This window comes from Pyrus communis, chromosome 11 (assembly GCF_963583255.1).
Source record: "Pyrus communis chromosome 11, drPyrComm1.1, whole genome shotgun sequence".
NCBI lineage: Eukaryota > Viridiplantae > Streptophyta > Magnoliopsida > Rosales > Rosaceae > Pyrus > Pyrus communis.
Window position 1 is genome coordinate 24,761,254 of NC_084813.1, and position 22,631 is coordinate 24,783,884.

At 37.9% G+C, this 22,631-nt stretch overlaps 4 protein-coding genes across 4 annotated transcripts; 3 read left to right on the forward strand and 1 right to left on the reverse strand.

Moving 5' to 3' along the window:
• The first annotated feature begins 6,355 nt into the window (after positions 1-6,355).
• On the forward strand, positions 6,356-8,661 carry LOC137707459 (ferredoxin-thioredoxin reductase catalytic chain, chloroplastic-like). The gene is made up of 6 exons (XM_068446335.1): positions 6,356-6,600; positions 6,999-7,111; positions 7,553-7,602; positions 7,752-7,823; positions 8,361-8,421; positions 8,525-8,661. Exons 1-6 carry the CDS (start codon positions 6,501-6,503, stop codon positions 8,567-8,569), a joined length of 441 nt encoding a protein of 146 aa, XP_068302436.1. The 5' UTR covers positions 6,356-6,500; the 3' UTR covers positions 8,570-8,661.
• A 1,082-nt stretch (positions 8,662-9,743) lies between these two features.
• On the forward strand, positions 9,744-12,556 carry LOC137707597 (uncharacterized). Its single transcript, XM_068446504.1, has 7 exons — positions 9,744-9,943; positions 10,286-10,419; positions 10,941-10,990; positions 11,094-11,587; positions 11,690-11,770; positions 12,019-12,081; positions 12,174-12,556. Exons 1-7 carry the CDS (start codon positions 9,899-9,901, stop codon positions 12,231-12,233), a joined length of 927 nt encoding a protein of 308 aa, XP_068302605.1. The 5' UTR covers positions 9,744-9,898; the 3' UTR covers positions 12,234-12,556.
• A 45-nt stretch (positions 12,557-12,601) lies between these two features.
• On the reverse strand, positions 12,602-13,597 carry LOC137707598 (zinc finger AN1 domain-containing stress-associated protein 12-like). Its single transcript, XM_068446505.1, has 2 exons — positions 13,269-13,597; positions 12,602-13,188 (listed from the first exon to the last, which is right to left on the reverse strand). Exons 1-2 carry the CDS (start codon positions 13,371-13,373, stop codon positions 12,712-12,714), a joined length of 582 nt encoding a protein of 193 aa, XP_068302606.1. The 5' UTR covers positions 13,374-13,597; the 3' UTR covers positions 12,602-12,711.
• A 4,921-nt stretch (positions 13,598-18,518) lies between these two features.
• LOC137708422 (U-box domain-containing protein 40-like) lies at positions 18,519-20,810 on the forward strand. The gene has a single exon (XM_068447500.1). The coding sequence runs from the start codon at positions 18,980-18,982 to the stop codon at positions 20,651-20,653; it is 1,674 nt and encodes a 557-aa protein (XP_068303601.1). The 5' UTR covers positions 18,519-18,979; the 3' UTR covers positions 20,654-20,810.
• The last annotated feature ends 1,821 nt before the right edge of the window (positions 20,811-22,631 follow it).

The following is a 22,631-nucleotide window of genomic DNA, read 5'->3' on the forward strand; positions in this document are numbered from 1 at the left end:
TTTCAGCTTGTGTGAAACCCAGGAGCCTTTATATAGAGAATGACAAGACACTGCATGCCCCATCCGGCATATGCCGAAGCATGCGTTTTGTAACTTTGTTTCTCTGTCGACGTTGAAGAAATAATGTTACGTAGCCAGTCGAAGTCAAAATTACGTGGCTTCAAATGGTCCACCCGTCCGTCCGGAGGATGAGGAAAGAGGATAATAATCAAAGATTAGTGATATTTTCATCCAACTTTTGCTTTTTAGCTTTTGGATAAGCCTAGGCTAATATGACATCCAGGTGACCCTACTCGGATTTGTCACCCTACTCGGATCCGAATCCAACGGTGGGAAGCAGAGATTCCAATTCCATTTTCCATTTTCCCTTAATTTCTCTTGTACAAGAAGAATAAAACCATAATTTGTACCAAAGAAAACAAAAACTTTTTAGCTTGAGATCAACATAATTTTTTACCTTGTCCCTGAGATTTCAAGTCCATAGAATTAGTTCTTAAGTTTGTCCATCCTTAATTATTTTCGTCCTTTCATGAAAAATTTAAGTTAAATTAGCAAAAATGACAAAAAATGCCCCCAAATTTTATAAAAATTATTTTTGCCCATTGTTTATTAAATTGAGGATATTTTTATTATTTTGGTTCTTATTCAACAGAGATTTTCTACATAATGACCAAAATAATTGACGATGGACAAACTCATTGACCACTTCTATCAATTTCAAATATCAGAGACCAAAGTGAGGAGTTATGTCAATCTCAGAGACTATTTTGACTAAAATGTCCAAAACAAAAAAAAATAGAAATCCTCTCTCAGTACCGGTTTGATAATTACTTAGTTTTTAATTTTGTGTTAGATTGGAGGAGGGGATGAGGTATAAGACTGGAGGAATAATGGTGGAAGATAGATGTAGAAACAAAAAAAGTAAAAACAAAATAGTTATCAAAAGGTCCCTAAGTATTTCGAAAAATTCAATTGCTAATAAGAAAGATAAATTATTAGACTTTATTTGATAACCATTTTATTTTTATTTATTTTTAATAAAAAATTCATGTGATAACAATTTTTAGTTTCAATTAATTAAAAGGTGAAAATAAAAAATTAAACCAAAAAAGTTCAAACGAAAACTAAAAGTTAAAAATTAAGGGAATTTTAACGAAAAGCTCCCGGTACTGTTTACTTTAACGAAAAACCATATTTTTACACAAAAAAGTCAATCATAGTACTATTCACTTTACCCTTTATTTTGTCATTTTTGTTAAAACTCAAATTTTTCAAACTCTTTTCATTAGTTTTCCCAAAAATTAAAGGTTTGTTTTATTAACACATCACATTTTGTTGACTACACTCCACATTTACTTTTTAAATTAAAAATTTTCTTAACACACCCCACATATTTTCCAATACTACCCTCACACCTCACACCTCACACACCTCACACATCCCACAATCATCAACTAATTAACCACACATCAAACTCTTCATCTCTTTCAAACAAAAAATAACCACATTTTAAAGACAAGGAAGAAGAATTAAATTGTGGTATAAAATCTCCATCTTGCCGTTTGATTTATAAACATCCGTCAAATTTTCTTGAACAATCACGTTGGATTCTAAAAAGCTTGATGGACAAATGGTAGGAACGGTTCTTATAAGGTCATGTCTCAGTTCCAACCAGCCAAAAAAACATTGATTTTCTTCATCATCAAACAACCACAAGAATATTACATTTAATTACATCTTAAAATTTTACAACATTCTCTAGTTTTCTTCCTATTTCTTGGATTCCAATTAGAAAAAAGCTTTGCAAAAAGTCAAAATTTTATTCTATTATTTAAATAATTTCTTGAATGTGAAAACCAACGAATGAATGAGGAGCAAAACTCCATTTTTTGTTGTGTTCATCAAAAGATATTTTTTCATCAAAGTGTTTGTGTTTTTAGAGTCTTGTTCTACAATGGAGAGTAAAAGTAGCTATAAGGGCTCGAATAGTCATTTCATATTAGAATTACAAATTGTTTAGTATTGCATTTTTAAGTGGGGTGTATTCAACAATATGTGGGGTGTTAATAAAAAAAGAAGAAGGAAAACTAACAAAAAGTTGTAGTTAAAAATAAAAAAATAAAAAAAAACTTTCGTTTTAATGAAAAATGACAAATAAAGGTGTAGTAAATAGTACCAGAGAAAGGTAAAATTGTGGTTTTTCGTTAAAAGTGAACAATACCGGGAGTGTTTTATTAAAACTCCCATAAAAAACGCAAAATTCAATAAGTTATCAAACGAGCCCAAACTAAAGGAAAATGATAATTGTTCATCATACATTGTGCGGTTAGAAATCATTTGAAATTTAAAATTAAATATAAATAGTACTTAACGAAAACTGATGATCACACAATGTATGATGAATGACCACATGATCCCCAGGAAAAGAGATCATCTTCGGATCCCTTCCACATAATTCTCCTAATCAAACAATCCGAACCCTTGAAATTTGATCCAACGATTAAAGTTATTATAACTTTTAAAGTGAGCCCATGTTTGTAGCCGTTGGATCAAATTTTAAAAATCCGAATTATTTGACGAGGAGGATTAGATGGAATGGATCAGGATCCCTTTCCCTTTTCCCAAACTAATGAGATGAAACTGTGGGTTTTATTTGACACGTACGAGCCTTGAATTCAGATGAAGAGTAGCTAGGGTTTGGCTTGATGAATGGATGTCATCATCACTCACACACACTCTCTCTACTCTCTCTCTCTCTCTCTCTCTCTCTGCATATGTGTCAGAAGAAAAAGAGGACACAAAAAACCTAGACATTTTCTTTGCCTTTCCTTCAACGCCAGAAGCCAAACAGCAATCATCATGTCCTCTCCTTACCTTCTTTATCGCCATCATTGCTCCCACACCATCCCCTCCTGCAACTTCACCACCTCCTTCAACCACCCCACCACAAACCCCAAGACCAAAGCATCATCATCACTGTCTTTGAAGTTACCACCAAGAAAAAAGAAGAAAAAGAAGAAGTGACGACCCAAAACGAAAAGAAAACTTTCTCATCATGATTTCTAGCGGCCGGCTGAAACCCTAGCTCAGCTCAGCTATAGCTATCACCTTTCTTACTCCTTGGTGGTGAGAGAAAGTGAAGAGTCTGATGAGTCTCTCTCCTCTTCTTACTGTATTTCAAAGCTTTTGTGTAAGTCTTTGTGCTTTTGGGGAATCAAGCATCTTGGTCCGACGACGACGATTTGCTATCAAAGCAAGCAAATCTGGAGTTTTCAAGTTATTGTTTCTTTACGTACTTTATTTTGTGTGAAGAAGTTTAGATCTTGTGTATTAGCAGGGATTTCTGCTCTGGTTTTGTTTGTTAGGTTATCAAGAGAGTACTCGCTATTTTGGAAAGAAACTCTTCGCTCTCTCGCTCTCTCTCTCTCTCTCTCTCTCTCTCTCTCTCTCTCTGCCCCTCCCCCCCCCCCCCCAAATCTCTCCCTTTATGTGTACGAATTATTTTGCTTAAATGATCAGAATTATTATCTGTGCAACTTAATACTAGCTTAAGCTTGAAGACATATGTGGATCAATTTAATTTATTATATATGGTTCAAATTTCATCATGCATGGAATGCAAGTGTATTATTAATATATATGTACTGCTGAAAGAATTGATTTATTTATGTTAATTAATCAGGTAACTTAATTGCTTGAAACTTGACTCTTGTCCATTTAGATCTTTATTAGGGTTTGCACTGACGGATTTTCATATTTGAACAAATAGATTGAGTTTAATCCATTATCTTTCACCAAATATACATGATACAGTTTGATGATTAAGGCAAATGCCATATCTTGTTATGTGGCTTTGATGTTCCGGGAATACTGAATAATCTCTTGTTTGATATTTTTCATATTTGTTCATTTTGTTTGTGGGATATTATTCATTTCATGACTACACGTGATAAATATAGAAAAATGTTATTCATCCATATATTTTTACTTCTCACACGTTTGTTAATTTTTTGTTATTTTTGTTCTTCAATTCATTCGATTTGATGGTCAAAAATTGAGAGATGAGTGAGTCGCAAAATAGGTGTGTAGATAACACTCTCCTAAATAAAAAGGCAGGAAAACTTGATTCTTACATAAGGGTGTAATAATAATAATAATTTAGAACAGCTAGCAAGAAGCTATACTATTACTAGGAAATGAGGAGTAATTAACTAATACACTTGTATAATATGTACTGGTTTTGCAAAATCCAAGTAATTTTTTTTTTATCTAAAAATTGAAATTAATTTATGAAATATATTTGCTTGTGGTCTAGTGTATCAAAAAATTGAAATTAATTAAAGAAATATATTTGCTTGTGGTCTAGGTAGCTACTAAGTTCATCCCTTAAGCAGCGAATCTCATCTGTCCAGGTTGTGCAGTCATTCGACCGTTTTGAAATGAATATTGTTGAATGTTGGGTACAATTTGTCTGGATAGGATTTGGTTAAGTTGGCTTGCCATATGTATATGGATGATGTACTCCTGGGCTTCATGTCTATATATATCCTGCACTTGAGGAGTTTATTAGTATAACTAATGAATTTGAATCTTGTCTATAATACGCTGGAGGTCCCAAGCTCGGATAAAGGAGGAGGGAAGGGCATTATGTAGTCGATAGTCGGTACTTCGCTTTCACGTCGAATTCCTATAAATACATACCTTAAGTTTACAAAATACACACACATACACAGAGATGAAAGGGAAGAAAGTGCTCTATCTACAGGGCTGCTTCTCTGAGTTCTCTCAAGAATAATTTATCCATGAAATGATGCCTTGCCCTAGTTAGGTTCTATTACCAAGGGATAGGTACTCATTCCCGGCCGCTTTCAGCTAGTGTTCCTTGTTGAGTAAGCTCACTATTTGGCTGGAAAAGGTGGTCTGGAAGCTTTCTCTCTCCCATCAAGCAAGACAAGATCACCACTTCTCTCATTAATGAACTTCCTTGAATTCTTGCTTAGCTAGTGATGGGGACAACACTTTTTCTGGCCTTGTTTGATAGCCTGGACTAGACAACTAAGACTATTTGAACTAAATAATTAGTGTGATGTGTTCATGTGTGATCTCTTAATAATACAAATTAAGAAAACTCCACTCGTTAAATTGGGCAACAACATCACATTTTAGAGAAAAACAAGTCCCAAACTCGCTTGTAGATAGTCTTCGTATTATGTAGATGTGGTTGATGCATCTCTCTTGTATTTATACTGTTGGATGAGAATTGAAGTAATCTACATCGAGACTAATACACGAGTACCTCCTGTTAATTTAGTGATAGTTCTCTTTCCAATATCAAAATTTTGATGTAGCAAATTCAATTTAGATGAATTATTATTATTATTATTATTTAGGGTAGGTTCTTACGCGTTACTCACCCGTCCATCATTGAAAACACCACTTTCCATCCGACTTGCATGTGTGAAGCATTCCCCAGCGTTCATCTTGAACCAGGATCAAACTCTTCACGAGATTCATAGTTGCATTACTTATAGCTTATATCCATACAACTTCATATTCCAAGGCATAAATTATATCCATACAACTTCATATTTGCCTAGAGTTTGCTCCTAGAAATATAGTCATCCTACCTAAGGATGGGCAACAGTTATGGCGGGCGGGTAACCGCGGTTATTTACCCATAACTGTTTATATTCATACCCGCATAACCGTTTATCCATTGGGTAATTGCATAAACGGTTATATCCATACTCATAACCGTTTATAAACGGTTAACCATACTCATAACCGTTTACCCATTTAACCATAACCATTTACCCATTTAGCTGTTTTTGAAGCCGTTATCCTTTTTTTTACCCATTTACCCCTTTTTTCACCCGTCTACATGTTTTTTTTTTTTTAACAACTTGAAAATTATAAAAGAAAAATTTGTCATAATTTTCGTTTTTTGACAATTAAACACCATTATAGGTACATTTTAGCATGCATTGCCCCATTATAGGTACGTTTGTTCGTCTAAACGGTTACCCAAAACCCTAACCGTGAACTTTAAATGGACGGATAATCTCAGCTACCCAAACCCATAGGTATTTTACCCATCCCTAATCCAACCCCTTGCGATTTAGGGACTATCTTTTAGGTCAAAATTGAATTATATCCAGATATAAATGGGCTGGGCTCAGAGCTAACCCAGAAAGCAAAAGTCCCAAGGCCTTATAACAAGGAAGGAAGGGTTCAGAAGGAAGGGGGTTAGATTCGTTGGTATAGCGGTGAGCGGACCGAGTGGTTGGTGTGTTTCCTTAACCGATATTCTCAACGTGTGGCGGGCAACGGCTTTTACTTCCACAACTTTATTAAATGCCAATTACCAAATTAAATCATAAAATCCCCAAACTTCCAAGATTAAATTCCTCAAAAATTATATAAACGAACGGATTATTACCCAGAAAGTATAATTTAATTTCACAGCGCTCCACTCCACACTCTCATCAGTCTCAGAGGCCATGACTCTGCAACTCCAAGCTCCGTCGTTCGGCGCCAGCATTGCGTCCTTCGTTTCTCCTCTCAACCGCTCCACGCGCCGCCCTGTAATCATAGCTAATGGTTAGCAATTCTCCAACTTCTTCATCTTCTTCTTTTTTTTCAAATTTTTTATTTTTTGAGTTTATAATTATTGAGCTTTCAGATTTATAGCACCAGCTGAACGTTGTTAGATTATATGCGATTCCAAATTGTAAAAATTTAAACTTGCTTGATTAGTAGACTCGAACTCTGTGGGAACATTGGGATTTCATAATTTTGTTGTTTGATTAAAAAAAAAAATTAAACTTGCTTGATTAATATACATTTTTCAGCTTGAATTAGAATTAGAAGTTGGGATTTCATAATTTTGTTATTTGATTGCAAAGATCGTGAATTTTTGACATTTTTGAGCTTCGGTCAGAATTTTGCTCGTGAATGTTGCACTAATGGATGCTTTAAATTTTGAATGTTTCTGGCAGCGGAGCCGTCAGATAAATCTGTTGAAATCATGAGGAAGTTCTCTGAGCAGTATGCTCGCAAGTCCGGAACATATTTCTGTGTCGATAAGGGAGTTACTTCTGTTGTTATCAAGGTATGTATTAATTTACTTATGTTGTATGCTTAATTAGAACTGTCTTAATTATTTTCGTTATCATTGTATACTGGAAGGACTCAAATCGACTTCAAAGCCGATTACTTTATGATCTTCCGGCCTTCCACCAGGGGTTGGAACGGTAAAGAACATGTACCCCTGACCCCCTAGATCCTATAGACTATCAAACACCTTTGAATTGTTCTCTTAAATCGACCCCTATATGCGTAGTTCTTTGATTCAGTATCTTGCTGCTGTAGTTCTTAGTCTTTTGCATCACAATTCACAAGAGAATTCGTTTGGGGCAAAAAGATCCCTTACAAATGGATATGGCATCCTGAGATTATATATACTTGGATCCTTCATTATCGTAATTCGGTTTACTAAACTGTATTTGTTGGATAGTCTATGTGAAAGAAACTCATCCTGGTATCTCAACAGGGATTGGCAGACCATAAAGATTCATTGGGAGCTCCGCTCTGCCCTTGTCGGTAAGCATCTGTTCTTTGGTATTTTTTTCTTGACTAGGAGTCTATGGTGTTCTTACTTTGCCCTCTGCCTCAAACACCTTAGCAGTGTCAAAGTCGATTCATGTTCATGTCATGTCATGCTTTCCAAGTCTGAATCTATTGTGTTGCAGGCATTATGATGATAAACCTGCCGAGGCAGGCCAAGGCTTTTGGAACTGCCCATGTGTTCCTATGAGAGAGAGGTGATATATTTTAGTATTTTGTGAAATTAGTATACGAACCAGTTTTTCTCTACATTTTTCATTCCGTTAGATTATAGATTTGTATACCTGATATGGAAACGTAGTGTCAAAAGCTTTGAAGTACTAGATTACGATTGGGATATATCGGCAAATCATTGTGGGCAAAAGATTTTTGGTACTCAGCCTGAAATCAAAGATAAGTAGGCTTAGTGTTATATTTGCTAGCTAGCTAAAAACATAATAAGGAGATGGCAAAACCAGATATTTGCTAGCTAGCTGAAATCAAAGTTCTCATTTGAAGTTTCCGGTGAAATGCCGATAGTTCTTGCAAATTTCAACCAGATGGCCGTTGGAATACCAAAACCAAAATTGTATTCTTTGCTGTTGAGGTTCTTGTGTTTATGTTTTCCTAATCTGAATTTTCTGCTCAAAGCCAGCTTTAACTCTCAACATTTGCATTCAACCGATCGTCATATGAAAATGATGTCTGTATATGTAAACCTGGTTCTTACGAAAACTGTGAATCTGTGTTGGCAGGAAGGAATGCCACTGCATGCTCTTTCTCACTCCGGACAATGATTTTGCCGGACCGGAACAGGTACTTCATACATCATTCTTTGAGAAAATCTCACGTAGTCCCGTTCATCCGTTACGGTTTTAATAACCTAATTGCTTACCTTCACAACTGTTGTGCAATGCAGACAATCTCCCTGGAAGAGATCAAAGAATCAACAGCAAACATGTAATAAGCTTTAGCGCGTATTAACAAGCATGTGTAAACAGTCCACTTCTGTATTTGTAAAAGAAAAAAGAAAAAAAAAGCTCATATTTTGAATCTCTCCGTTATCTCCTTTTACGGACCTCTATTTGTTTCTGTCTCTTGACGTTCCTTTCATTTACTCAATCTAGAGGTCAAAATTAACCCGGGACGTGTAGAGAGAGAAAAGAAGTGTGCGGAAATTACTTCTATTTTCTGGTGACGTACTAATCCTTTTAATGCAATTATTCAAGAATTATTGTGCAGCCCCTGGACTTTGCCATATTCTCATGATTTTCTTGTAATTTAAATTTAACTGATCTCCTTATCCGCAAACCCAAATGAATCTTTGCCACCTGGCTTTTGTGCTCAAAAGTCCAAAAGAAATTCCCATGGAATGATGCCTTTTGGATTTGTTCATCTGACACGTGGACGGGTACAATTAAGAAAAGAATTATATGCTCTTTAAAACTGGGAATGAGATTCACTTTAGATCTCTTTTTTCGCGGCCTGCAGACTAAGAGATCCAAGTCATTCAAGAGAAAGACAAATAAATTCGGGTTGTTTAAGTTTTTGAGTTTTTGAGATTTGAGTCGTTTAAAATTGGGAATGAGATTCACTCCGGATCTGTGTCCGAAGCTTGTGGACCGAAAGACTCAAACTGTCTAAGAGAGAGATCTGGGTTATTTAAGTTGTTAGATTTTTGTGAAGTGAGCCAGTAGAATAGGATAATGAAGGTCGTAGGATTGAAAATGAGTGATTTGTATCTCTCAGTCTGCGAGCTCCAAACACATGATTCAGACATTAACAAGAGGTATGTGAGAAGTAAAACGTGGTGTATAAAGAGAATACCTTTCTTTTTTTAGTACCTCGATATTTTTACACTAAGGGGAGGGGGAGTTCGACTAACCCACATAATGGACAGCTTAATTTGGTATCGAATTCACCATCCATAAGATTCAAATCTAAGACCTCTCACTTCCAAGTAAAGAAAAATATCACTAAACCGTAGTACTGAGTGGTAAAGGGCATACCCCTTGGATATTCGGTAAAATTAATTAAAAATCAGGCTAATGGGCCTCAACGTTTCTAATATCTAAAGAAGTGGGCTTTGAAGGCGGTGGGGCGGCTGGAAAAACATAGGCCTCCATTCCATCGGATTGACCTGACCGGGTGGCGACTGCCAACTCCGCAGCATGGATGGCATCAATGGATTATACCTTTCTTCTTTCTGCAAATCGCAGCATCTGCACTGCACAGAGAGACAGAGAGATTAGGGTTTCGCTCTGAAATCAATTGGGGATTTTGACTTCTAAGTATGTCGAATTCGAGAGTTACCATCACCCTCGGTCGCTCTGGCCAGGTAACTTTTCTTCTCTGCATTCGTTCTTGTTTCTGTGTTTTTCTTCGCCAATTGAATCTGTGAGGAAGAAGGGGATGGTTGCAATTATCCAAATTGTGTAATTTTCCACATTAATCAGCTTCAAGGGGAAAGGGATCAATTTTATCTTACGTTTACTAAATTAGATTCAATTTCTTGAGCTTCAAATTCATCCTATTTAGCTATTTGGAATGCTTTGACGAACTTTTGTGTTGTGCTGGACTTGGCTGAATGGCTCATAATATCCTGGGCTGAAGAACCGGCTTGAATGCGAATTCGGGTTGATTTGTGTGTTTGGTTGCTTATTTGTTGAAATATTTGTAGGTTGTGGAGAGAGGAGGATTTGTATCCAACTCTGGGAAAATGCGTGGTGATAGTGGGATGGTTTCTGGAAGTAAACGAATGGCAGACAGACTTGGGAGTAATGCTCATGGTTTTTCGTTTTCTTCGGGCAAACGGTACATTGTTCTATCTCGTTTATGTCCATAACTTTTGCCTGGCATATCAGCATACTACTCGTTTCAGTAGTTCTTCAGATGCTGTGTGTTGAGGATGCTTGTGATTCTCCAATAGTTTGTTTCCTTCTTATGGTTGTCATTAGTTATTACAGTGAACTCGTGGTATCCAATGCCCAGAAATGTTTTAACGTCTTCTACCGTGCAAGCCACCACCATTGCTAGAACTAGCTCTTGAAGGATTTTCATGTTGAGAACGGTCTGATTTAGGAGTAGGCTGGTGCATTTTGATCATTAATTAGAAGCGTAGTTTGTAAAATGTGAAAATAATTTATTTGTTTTCGCCTTTCTTTTTAAGTTTGTTTGGCGACAATCAGAGATCTACGTTTATCAATTTACAGAAGTTTGATTATGATGGCAGTAACGTTTTTATGGTTGTCCCGTTTTGAGAATTGGTATTTCGGGCAGTAACATGTCAGATGTGTTTTTAGTCCTATCATGATGTGTTCAATATCAATTTTCAGGCAACGAGGAGATGGCATAAAATGGAATGAGGGTGATAGAACACTGCAAGGTAAACTATCTTATCTGATACCACTGATATTACCATGATGTATCGTTTATTGTTCTTTATATGGTTTCCTTGTATTGACTCTGGTGCATTAAACCAAGTGAAGATTCACGAATCAGTCGAAATGACCTCAGATTGAAATTGTTGCGTAAAAGATTATTTAAGAAGCAAATTGGCGGAGTTGTTGAAGAGCGCAAGCAGATGGACCCTCGTGCAAAGCTTTCAAAACCTGTTCATCCTTCACTAAAATACCAGGTGTTGCAGCATAATTCAGAAACAAATGGAAGTAACACCATGAGGCAGGTTCCTCCCAGAGAAAGTCCCGCTGATCTTTACCAGGTAAATTCTCGAAGAAACTTCTATTCTTCTCCAACTACAGATGGATTCAGAGGTAGATCCCCACCAAGAGAGCTGCACCCACCATCATCATTTAGGCCAGTTGACGCTTCTAGAGCTGGCCAGTTCCCGAGAAATGGTATGGTTGGTTCTTCTCAGCCAACAGACTCCTTTATTTTCACAATGAAAGCTAACCCTCAAGCTGCCAGGCCAATAGCACAGTTTGCACCACCAAGTGCCAGTCTGCAGAGAAGTTCACAAATGGTACTACCTTTTGGCGATTGCACCATTTTAGCTTCAATTTTAGGAAATCTGGTCTTGTATTGCTACTTCAAATTTGATGAGTTTATCTCTGCGTTTGTACAGGTGGATGAAACTCTAACTGTTGCTGGCTTGTTGCATAGCCTTAGTTTGGGAAAATATGCCATTATTTTCCAGGCTGAAGAAGTAAGTTACCTGGCCGTTTTGAAATTTTCATTTAAATTTGCTTTCCTTAATTTGGATGAAGACTATAGGCTGTCGTTATCTGATTTTTGACACAGCATCTAAAATAGGGAATAATATCTGTGTTTTTAAAGGGGAAATCTGATCAATCCAACGAGAAATACTAATATAACTGAAGACGAATTTAGGTTCTATGTTTCGTCTTGGTTGTGGACGTCAGGTTTCTCAATGCTCGGTTGTTGGGTTTGCAGGTGGACATGACTGCTTTGAAGCAGATGGGGGATAAGGATCTCAAAGAGCTGGGCATACCGATGGTAAGTTTCATTCACTCTAAGCTTCATCTCTTATCCGCATGCTCGTTGCAATGGAACTTGATCCGTTCTCACAGAGGTTGCGTAATATTCAGGGACCAAGAAAAAAGATCCTTCTTGCACTTTTGCCCCGTACTAAACGGCAACCACCATAATCTCTACTTTTACCGATGCAACAAAAGATCTTATTAAGAACGAAGGATAGAAGATTGCCGCTGTGCCGCTGTACCGCTGTGCTAATCGCATTTCATTTGTTTGTACTTTCACCCGTTGTATCCGAAATATAGTTGAAGTTGAGGTTCGAGAGGGGTTGATTAGTTTGAATAATTCCTCCTCCTCTGTAGGTGTCGTGTTGTCGATTTGAAAGATAGGGTTTGTGCTGTTGTATTTTATACATAGAACTAAGACATGAACAAATGAATGTATGAATTTAATGTTTAGTTACTTTGTACATTGCACGTCGGTTTCTCGTTTTGTTCATGCATTTGTGTCTGTATAATTTTCGGAAGACTGTGATTTGCGGTTAAGGAGGAATCAAACGTTTATTCGTGTACTGTAATTGAATCAAAGAATTACAACGTAACGATGTCGTTTCGGACAAACATCAAATTGTGGAAGCAGATGAACAATCTCTCAATAGGCTCGAACAGAAGGCGCACTCGAAGCCGAAGACTTGGAATCCCGCGCACTCGTCTTCCCACATTCTTTCCCTTCCCTCGAAGCAAAAGGAGCCATGAACTTGTCGTTCCAGCTCACAGCCTTCCCCACCAACGACGGCTGTGCCGCCGTCGGCTTCCTGCAAACATGGTCGGCCGGGAACCGGTGCTTGAGGCAAACCTTGATCTGGCAAGTCTTGCAGGTGCTGGTATTCGAAAACGTGAGAATCTCCTTACACCGCCGAACCGGGCAGGTTGGTTTCTTCTTCTTTCTGGGGTCGCAATTTCCGGACTTGGCGTGCTTCTCCAACAGCAATTTCTGGTCCTGTTCGCCGTCGCGGCCGGTGGTTTCTATGGAGGCCGAGCAGATTTCGCAAACCACCACCTTTCTGCTGTTGTGGTCCGATTTCGGGCACTCGTGGGACTTGTAGGACCGATGCTCAACGCAGAAAACCTGCACATTCGTAAATTCAAGGCAATCAAAAAATGCAAAACGCTTGATTTTCCGAATCGAATCCACGAAGCCCAACGTACCTTACGACAACCGTCACATTGGAAGGGGAGGAAATCGAGCTGGTGGCAATCGGAGAGCTGGCAGTGTCTTCCCAAATCCGGGAAAGCTTCTGTTCCTCCTGTCATCTTGTTCGTAATCTGAATTCAATTCGCTTGGAATCTCTGGTCTTGGATTGGCAGCCGGCCCCTCTTGGAAGGTTAATATATAGAGGGAGACACAAGGTCGGTCGGTAGGTCTGGGGTTGGCTTGGGGCGGAAGCCAAAACCAGGTTTGACGCGGATTGCAGGAGACGCAAGTTTCTAGTTTCGCACGACCCCCTCTTTCCTTTCCTCCTTTACGGCATATATCCCTCCAAAAAATACAAGATAGATAGACCCACAAAAATTAGAATTTTTTTGAACTCCGTTGATGGTTAATTTAATATATAATCTAATAAAATCTATAGGTCGACAAAAAAAAGAAAAAAAAAAGAATAGAGCATGACAATTGAAATTATAAAAAGTTTTTATCCAATTAAACTCTTGAAGGTTTTCCACAAAAGTTAATAGTTATTGTTTGTTTTTTTTTTTTTTGGAACAAAAAAAATAGGGTAAATTGAATAGTATCATGATTGAATTTTTTAATATAAAAATATGATTTTTTGTTAAAATAAATAGTATCGAAAGTTTTTCGTTAAAATTCTTCAAAAAATAAAAACCATTGATTATTCAAGGACAATAGAAAATGGACATGGATGTGAAGTCTGACAGCCTCTCAGAATATCTGTGTCTGGAGTCCAAATACGTGAAGATGTGGACGTTAGAAAGAGAAAAGAGAGAGATCCAAATACTTGTTTTGTGTAATTCGAGCAAACGGAATGGGTTACCACCTAATTTTAAACTTGGCAGTTGCCAGTGACCTTTTGAGAGAGGTTGGTGGAGCCAAAGGCGTTTCCTTTTTTTCTTTCGGTTTCAAATTGCCCGCGAGAATCCAATGCCCCAAGAGAAAATCCCCTTCTTTTCTTTATGTAAATTACGTTCGAATTACCCTGTTTCCCCTACTCTTCATTCCTTGAAGCTCATGGCAGGAATTTCACAAGTGAAAATACTTCCCTTTCCGGTGGCAGTATCGCTCGCTCTCTGTCTCTATCTACCCTCTCTGTCTCTATCTACCATGATTGATCACGTCACGTAAGGAGAGAGATAAAGATAAAAAAACACTGTGACGGAGATAGATAAGTCCATCTCCGTCGACAAGACATGAAGGATTAGACAAAAGCTAAACATAATGCGCTTTTTACATGAAGATGGTCACCTACCTGGGAAAGGGACTTCGGATCCCTTCCTCATGGATCCACCGAATCAAGGAATTCATGTCATTGAAATTTGATTCAACGGCTGCAAACAGGGGTCTACTTTAAAAGTTAAAATAACTTTAACCGTTGGATCAAATTTCAATGGTACGGATCCACTGATTTGGTAGATTAGGGATCCGGAGAGGATCCCTTTCCGACCTACCTAACCTCCTATGGATGAAAGGAGGTAAACATGCCATGCAGATGCAGCAGCAATATTATAAGAGTAATGTTATTCATACCATGTTTTTATACCACATTTCTATCCCTTCTTAGGTGGCATTTGATGTGGATAACCACATCATTTGAAAAATTTGCAAAACCCAAGGAAATGAAGGAGAAAGACTTCTCCTCGTACACCACAATCATCATTTAATTAACTAATTTTTCTTAATTATTAGTTTATTAAATAATGAACTAAATTTAAAAATCTGATTAATTCAAATGATGTGGCTGTCCATATCAAATACCACCTAAATATAAAAATATGATACAAAAATATGGTATGAATAGCATTACTCATATTACAAGGAAACACAAAGGTCCATGCCAAATTGTAAAGTTGGAAAACACTCTTTCTTTCCATAAAGCTTAAACCACATCAACATTCTCTAATTCTATGGGCACACATAAATGTATATATTTATATATCAAAAGGGGACGAAAGAATCAAAATTCTTCATGTCCAATATCCAATATTATATAGTACTAGTACACACAATAATATATATATATATATGAGCAGATCTGTAGCATCACTTTTTTTACACAATTTTTAGCACACATTTTTATGGGGTCCACTACTTAATGTATTTTAACGATCCAAATCGTTTGTTTTTTAGAACATCATTCGTATATCATATTTGCAAACAATTAGACAAATCCAAAATCATTAAGACATTCATTTGTAGTGAAGAAAATGGACGAATACGATTCTACAAAGAAACCGTAAACCCTTAATCCCACGGTCCTACTGTTTCAAGGATGAGTGATTTTTGATAGACGTGATATTTGAGAGAAAACCTAAAAGATAACGGTTCAAATATATACACATCCGTCCCCACATATATATTGGGAAAGGGATCCTCTCCGGATCCCTTCCTCCTAATCCATCAAGTTTGGGGATATGGACTATTAAAATTTGATCAAACGGCTACAAACAAAGGCCCACTTTAAAAATTATAATAACTTTAGCCGTTTGATTAAATTTCAATGGTTCGGATTCCCAAACTTAGCAGATACCTTTCCTATATATTGGATTAGACTCCTTGCTGCCAGTGTCAGAAAGATATATATGCTGCCTCTATGATTGGATCTTAATGGAAAGATTATTAGAGCTAATTAAGGACACGGTTAGAACCCGCTCTTCGTTAAAGTGTTGGTACGACTAACTACATCATGCAATCATGCGTTGCTTATTGGGTGCCAGTGAAAACCACAAACTCTAAATATTCATCTTCTTCAGCTGTTTTCAGGTCATAGCTTCAAATATTAGTGGCATTACCTCACGTGAAAAGTGCACGTAAAATACAACCAAGATTTTTGATAACCTAGAAAGATGGGGCATTTACTCCGAGTCCGAGGTGAACAAGAATTTAACGGTTAAAATCTCGACGTAGATGTCAAATAATTAAGAAGATGATTAGTTTTCTTAAGTGTGTTTAAGAAGAAAACCATTTTGGAAGCAAAATATTCATATATGTGTGTGTGTGTGTTTAATTAAAAACTTGCAACTCCAACCTTAATTAGATTAAGAAGGACAACAACCAAATCATGGATCAGAATCTGATCTCCCCATGAAAACATGAAAGCAGTGTTCAACCAAAATAAATGGAAAGATTACCTCTCTTAACTAATTAAAATTATTAACATAAACTAATCTCAAATCTTGGAACTAATTAAGCACTTGGTTTAATCTAACAAAAGAAAAGTGAGAAGAAAGAAAAAACCCTAGTTTATGTGAAGGGTGGGTGGGCCATGTATTGAGTACAAAAAAGGAATCAATCACTTTGGTAAAGAGGGAAAGGGATATGTTATCCAGCCTAGAACAATGATATAAAGGAAGTAGGTATTTCTAATTTTATATGGCTACACAAACTTAACTAATAAGTATATGTAATAAGAGAAACGTAAAGGGGCCTCAAAAGTGAGATATTTTTCGTGAATTATCTGATACCTCATAGTTTAACGTCAATTTTCATGTCAATATTATAAAAGGGAATTGTTATTGGCACTCCAAACTTTCTAGAATTAGAAAGAAAATAACACTTGTGAGGAGTGTATAAAGAAATTTTGAAATGCTAATAACAATTCCTTTATAAAATATTGTGCATAAAATATGAGATGATAAAAAGTTTTGAAGGATTCTACTTTAAGAGAATTTCATTAGCATTTCTCATGCAATAATGATCAGTGGTGCTCTTCTTCTTTGTGACTTGGTTGTACATCTCCTCCATGCACAGCAAGTCAAGAGACATATACTGCCCACAAAAACAACACTTTTGAAGAAAAAGGAGAGCGTGAGAGAGCGTGAGAGGGCACCTTCTTCTTTAAACTTTCTCAGAGGTGGAATCAAACGGCTGTAGCAGCATGTATTTGTCTGCAAAAGTGGTCAATGAGATGGTGTTAATGTATGAGATGGATGGTCCAGAAATTTCCACATCATCCCTTCTCTAAGCTTCTGTTAATTCACGGATCAACATCTGTTTAGAATGGGGTTCTTGTGTACAACCGGTTTACATCATACTGTCAGTATTTATCTCCTCACAAAATTACCACGTAATATCAAAATGATTTACAACCAGTTATATACTTTATTGATATCTCTCTCGTTACGTAATGCGATTGATTATAAAGAGGAAATATACACCCAGTAACGTGTTAGAATCCATCATGTTTAGACCCAACAAAATATACTTCCAAAACCAAACATGTTATTCATAGCAGAATATTGTCATATATCCTCTGAGCAGCATCAATCATTTACTTGACATTAGAAAGCAGAAGTAAAACAAATCGCCCATAAATTTCGTCTAAACTTAGAAAGGTGTTTTTAACTTTTCAGACTTTCCATGCTACAAAATGATGCGTGGAAAATTGGTAAAAAATAAATTAAAGAATAAGCTTCACGGATATTCTTCTCCACAGTTTTATTTAATGAAACCTGTAAGAAATTAGTCAAAAAATTTGACCGCTAAGCTTCATTTCATAGATAAAGCAATAGAGTCGTGTCTAATGCCTATCACAATCAGTGGATGCAATCCTTAAAGTTGAGTAAAATTATAAACTTTCAATCTTTCTTGTCAATCATAGAAACCAACAAAGATTCTTACTTAGTTAAGGTTCTAAAATACGCTAAGGGCTGATTAGGTGACAGGCAAAGACCTAAGTGTTTAGATGGGATCTATGCGGTTTTTTTTAGTTTTAATTAAATTTATTACATAACATACAAGCAAATGTCTTATTATACTTAAAAAATACATAATTGTATAGAAATGCACAAATTGTAAAATGAAATGATAAATAAATTATAAAGTATTAGAACATATTGAAAATATGGCGAACAAGCATATATCGAGTGTTCATTCAATTATTCAACAAGTCTCTTACAATTTATTGAAAGAATAAAATGCAAAATGAAAATTATCAATTTTCTGTCTAAGTGATAGTCACGATCCAGGCGGGTCAAGGGCAGAGTAAGCAGGCATTTAGGCAGGTCATTTCTTATTTTTTAAACACTTAAAAATTAATCAAATGAGTGATCAGTAACCTAACGTCTAAGCAGTGATTTTTAGAACAATCTATAGTCGGCATGCTTACACAATTAACCAAAAAAGTTCGAAAAGTCCACTAAATTTTAAACAGTGTCAAAACTTTCGGAAATTTAACCACTCGCGAGAGGCTCGAGCACATTATAGAAGGGAATTCATACAAATTTTAGTATCCAATTATTGAAGGTGAAAAATGAAGGGGAAATGAGTTACTTACAACACAAGTGAAGCCGTTGGAGAAGAACAAGAGATTGTGTTGTTGATACACCTCCAGCTTTTGTTTTCTGATTGCGGCTAATTTTTCCAAACCAGAGGAATCGGAATCCCAGTCCTTTTCCCAGTCTCCTCCATCAGGCAAATAACACCAATCTCTCTCTCTCTCTCTCTCTCTCCGTATCCCCACCAAACTCTACCTTCAAATGTTAGCAACCTCCATATCTCTGCTCAAATTATCCAAACCATAATCCCATCTGATTAGCCTCGCAAAATCCGATTAAATTTGAATTAAGGATCATGGGGTTTAGGCATAATCCTTACTTGAGCTTAAAGCTCAGAACTTTTACTAAGATGATACGGAATTGAAGAAAGTAACTTGCTTTTTTCGGGTGTGGAGTTTCAACAAGCTTTGATGAAGCTGATGGTCCACAAATCAAAAGAGAACGAATGGGCTTTCGCGACGCCGGAGAGAGCTGCGGAGATGATCAGCAGTGCAAGCACGAGTCCCCGGCGGAGATGGAAGCTTTTTCAGAGGTCGTCGTCGGCAATTCCGTCGAAAACTTCAAAGCGGCAAGCTCCCAAAGAGTTCGTCTGTCCAATCTCCGGTTCTCTCATGGCGGACCCGGTCATCGTTTCGTCCGGCCACACCTTCGAGCGCGCCTGCGTCCAAGCCTGCAAGTCCCTCAGCTTCACGCCTGCTCTCCCGGACTCTCCGTCGCCAGATTTCTCCTCCGTAATCTCCAACCTCGCCCTCAGGTCCGCCATTCTCAGCTGGTGCCACAAGTCCTTCGTCGATCCTCCCAAGCCCCTCGATTTCGCCTCCGCCGAGAAGATCGTCCGCGCCTCCATTGGTTCCCGGAACGAAACCAAGCCCCAGAACGTCGTAGTTTCGGATAATCAGCTGTTGATCAACGGTGTTAAGGACACCCCTAGAGTGAATTTCACTCTCGCGGCCACCGAGCTGACTCGGCGCCCAACTCACTTCCCCTCGAGCTCCGACGAATCGGTCACCGCGGCTCCGCCTCTCCCGTTCTCAACTCCACCGAGCTGCTACTCTTCCCCGTCGTCTTCATCCTCGGAAATTGAAACTTTAAATCCTAATTGCAACAGCAATCCCTCCCTCTCTGTAGAAGACGAAATCTCGATCAAGCTCAGAAGCTGCCACGTGTTCGAAATCGAGGAGGCCCTGGCCTCACTCAGGAAGATCACGCGGACGAGAGAGGACGCCCGGGCCCGTCTCTGCACCCCGCGGTTGCTCTCCGTCCTCCGCCCTCTGATTATATCCAGGTACACCGCCGTTCAGGTGGACTCAGTCGCAGCCTTGGTCAATCTGTCGCTGGAAAAGTCAAACAAGATTAAGATCGTACGGTCAGGAGTCCTCCCTCCTCTGATCGACGTGCTCAAGGCCGGAACCCCTGAGGCGCAGGAACACGCTTCCAGTGCGCTCTTCAGCTTGGCACTTGACGACGACTGCAAGACCGCCATTGGCGTTTTGGGCGCGTTGCCGCCATTGCTGCACTTACTCCGGTCCGAGAGCGAGCGGACTCGGCATGACTCGGCACTCGCTTTGTACCACCTCTCGCTCGTTCAGAGTAACCGGTCCAAGTTGGTCAAGCTCGGCTCGGTTCCGGTTCTTTTGAGAATGGTGAAGTCGGGTCACATGACGGGTCGGGTATTGCTCATATTGTGTAATTTGAGTTTATGTGCCGACGGGCGGGCCGCATTGTTGGATTCGGGTGGGGTGGAGTGTTTGGTGGGTGTGTTAAGGGGAAACGAGTTTGACTCGAAGGCGACACAAGAGAGCTGTGTGGCCACATTGTATGGGTTGAGCTACGGCGGTTTGAGGTTCCAAGGGCTGGCGAAGACGGCGGGCGTGGTGGAGGTGTTAAGAGAGGTGGAGAAAAAGGGAAGCGAACGGGCGAGGGAGAAGGCGAGGCGGATGTCGGAGATGATGAGAGGGAAGGAGAAGGAAGAAGAAGATGAAGTGGATTGGGAGGAAGTGCTCAACTCGGGGTTTGGGAGCCGAACTCGGTGTCAACCCGGTGGTGAACTGGAGGGGTCGAGTGTCAACTCATTGGACTTCTGAGTACATAATTTGGCGGTTTTTTTCGAGTACAGGTTTTTGTTCATGATAATTTTTTGAGTGTTTTCAATTTAGTTCATGCGTTTTCAATTTGAACAAATATAATTGCATAGTTTTTAATTTATACCAAAAGCATAATGAAATTCCATTTTCTTCACAAATTTGAAAATTGCATAGCCAAAAAATTAATTACCTAATTAACATTTGTAGTGTCGACATATGTTCAATGGACGCAGTCGTTCTCACTCAACTCTTTTTGTCATTAAAAATGCTCAAATTAAAACAATAAATTATCTATATACTTAAAAATGAAGTCTCTGTTCAAACACTCAACTAAAAAACCCTCTCATGTTCTACATTTTTTCCACCCTCTCACCCTTCCGAGCCATGTGATTTTTCCATTAGCTAATGGTTTACAATTTTACTGTTCTAAACACTAGTTACCCAAAATCATGTTGGACAATAAGTCAATAGCATTGCATTAAAATTTTAATTTATTTCATCATTCAAAATTGTCCCAACTAAAAGATGTTTCTAGCTCAGTCCATGCGTGTACCAAATCGTAATATTTTAAAATGTAGTTTTTGTCAGGAGAATTTATGTTTAAATGTTGTGTACCATTTAAAGTAGTTAGGGTTTTTGGGTTTTGCTTGTGTGTGTTGGGTAGAATCGAACATAAGTCCTCTCAATCACAAATAAAGAGAAATGCCCTTAAATTATAGTACTAAATAGCAATTTATGTAGGTGGTGGACTTAACATTATGCATTTAGTGATTTAGGGCTTGAGCTTGTGACCTTTTCCGCCTTAAGTTTGTGGGTTGACATAAAGTGCAAGTAAAAGAGCTTTTTGGAGAGGGAAAGAACATTTAACCAAGCCCTGGGCCATCTGAACCATCCAACCAGCCTCATAGTAGTGGCCCCAATCTTCAGCTTAGCTTTGGATGCCACATCTATCGCCATCTAAACGTCCGTTGAATTTCGAGTTTCAACATCCAATGGTGTTCTGCTGAAAATTTGCATTTAAAAAAGAGCATTTGATGGAGCACACGGTGAAAAATAGTCATTTACTTGTGAGTAATGCTATACTTATTATCTAATTGTACCATCATTTGTATCATCTTTCTAATAGAAATAAGGTCCGCCAACGTATCTAAGTCTCATCTCTATTAGAGAGATGGTACAATTAAATGGTAAGAGTAGCATTTTTGCTTACTTTAACTCAATTGCAGCAAACTAGCAACCACAACTGGGTGGCCAGTGGTTGTGACGAATTCCAAGCTCGTATTTCACATGGTTCGTTTTAGGTTCGATTCTTGACATCGGTGAATCACATGATGGTGCCCAAATGAAGGCTGAAATGCCTCTATGAGTCTTCTGGGTTCAATTCCTAGCGCTAATAAATTGTGAACTGACGTGACTTCGCCTCTAGCTGGTCCTTTTTTCAGAAAAAAAAAATAAAAATAAAAATTGCAACAACTGTTCACTTTTAACGAAAAACCACATTTATACCTTTTCCTGGTACTATTCACTATACCTTTAAAAAACGTTTTTCGTTAAAAGGAAAGTTTTTTTGAACTTTTCGTTAACTTTCCTTTATTTTTTATATGGTAGTTTGTAATCTAGGGTTACCAAAGAACTCTTAAACCATTTTAACTTTCAAGATATAACAATTTTCCGATGTCAACAATTTAGGCCCTAACATTTCATTACGCTTCCGTGGTCAACGTCCTCTTGGCCACTCTATCAACACTCCTGTAGGTCTCCCGTTTTAATTGTATTGTGAAACCAACTTTTATACCAATTGTTAAGAGCTATAAGAGTTTGGTTTATGAGTATAACTTATCATAAAAATCGGCTTCTAAGGAATGGAGGTCCAAAAGCTCTTATAAAGATGTGACATTATTTGATGGGGGACTTGCCCTAACACTATTTTTGAGCTTCGTGACAAGTAAGAAACTCACATGGAAATAAATTCTCGATT

What these genes read in the sequence shown, in the direction of transcription:
- LOC137707459 (XM_068446335.1), top strand. Translation starts at nt 6,501, where the DNA reads ATGACTCTGCAACTCCAAGCTCCGTCGTTCGGCGCCAGCATTGCGTCC. An exon ending in TGTGTTCCTATGAGAGAGAG is followed by an intron (nt 7,824 to 8,360) that starts GTGATATATTTT and finishes CTGTGTTGGCAG; the next exon opens with GAAGGAATGCCACTGCATGC. An exon ending in ATTTTGCCGGACCGGAACAG is followed by an intron (nt 8,422 to 8,524) that starts GTACTTCATACA and finishes TGTGCAATGCAG; the next exon opens with ACAATCTCCCTGGAAGAGAT.
- LOC137707597 (XM_068446504.1), top strand. Translation starts at nt 9,899, where the DNA reads ATGTCGAATTCGAGAGTTACCATCACCCTCGGTCGCTCTGGCCAG. An exon ending in TCGTTTTCTTCGGGCAAACG is followed by an intron (nt 10,420 to 10,940) that starts GTACATTGTTCT and finishes ATCAATTTTCAG; the next exon opens with GCAACGAGGAGATGGCATAA. An exon ending in GGGTGATAGAACACTGCAAG is followed by an intron (nt 10,991 to 11,093) that starts GTAAACTATCTT and finishes AACCAAGTGAAG; the next exon opens with ATTCACGAATCAGTCGAAAT.
- LOC137707598 (XM_068446505.1), bottom strand. Translation starts at nt 13,373, where the DNA reads ATGACAGGAGGAACAGAAGCTTTCCCGGATTTGGGAAGACACTGCCAG. An exon ending in AATGTGACGGTTGTCGTAAG is followed by an intron (nt 13,189 to 13,268) that starts GTACGTTGGGCT and finishes ACGAATGTGCAG; the next exon opens with GTTTTCTGCGTTGAGCATCG.
- LOC137708422 (XM_068447500.1), top strand. Translation starts at nt 18,980, where the DNA reads ATGAAGCTGATGGTCCACAAATCAAAAGAGAACGAATGGGCTTTCGCG.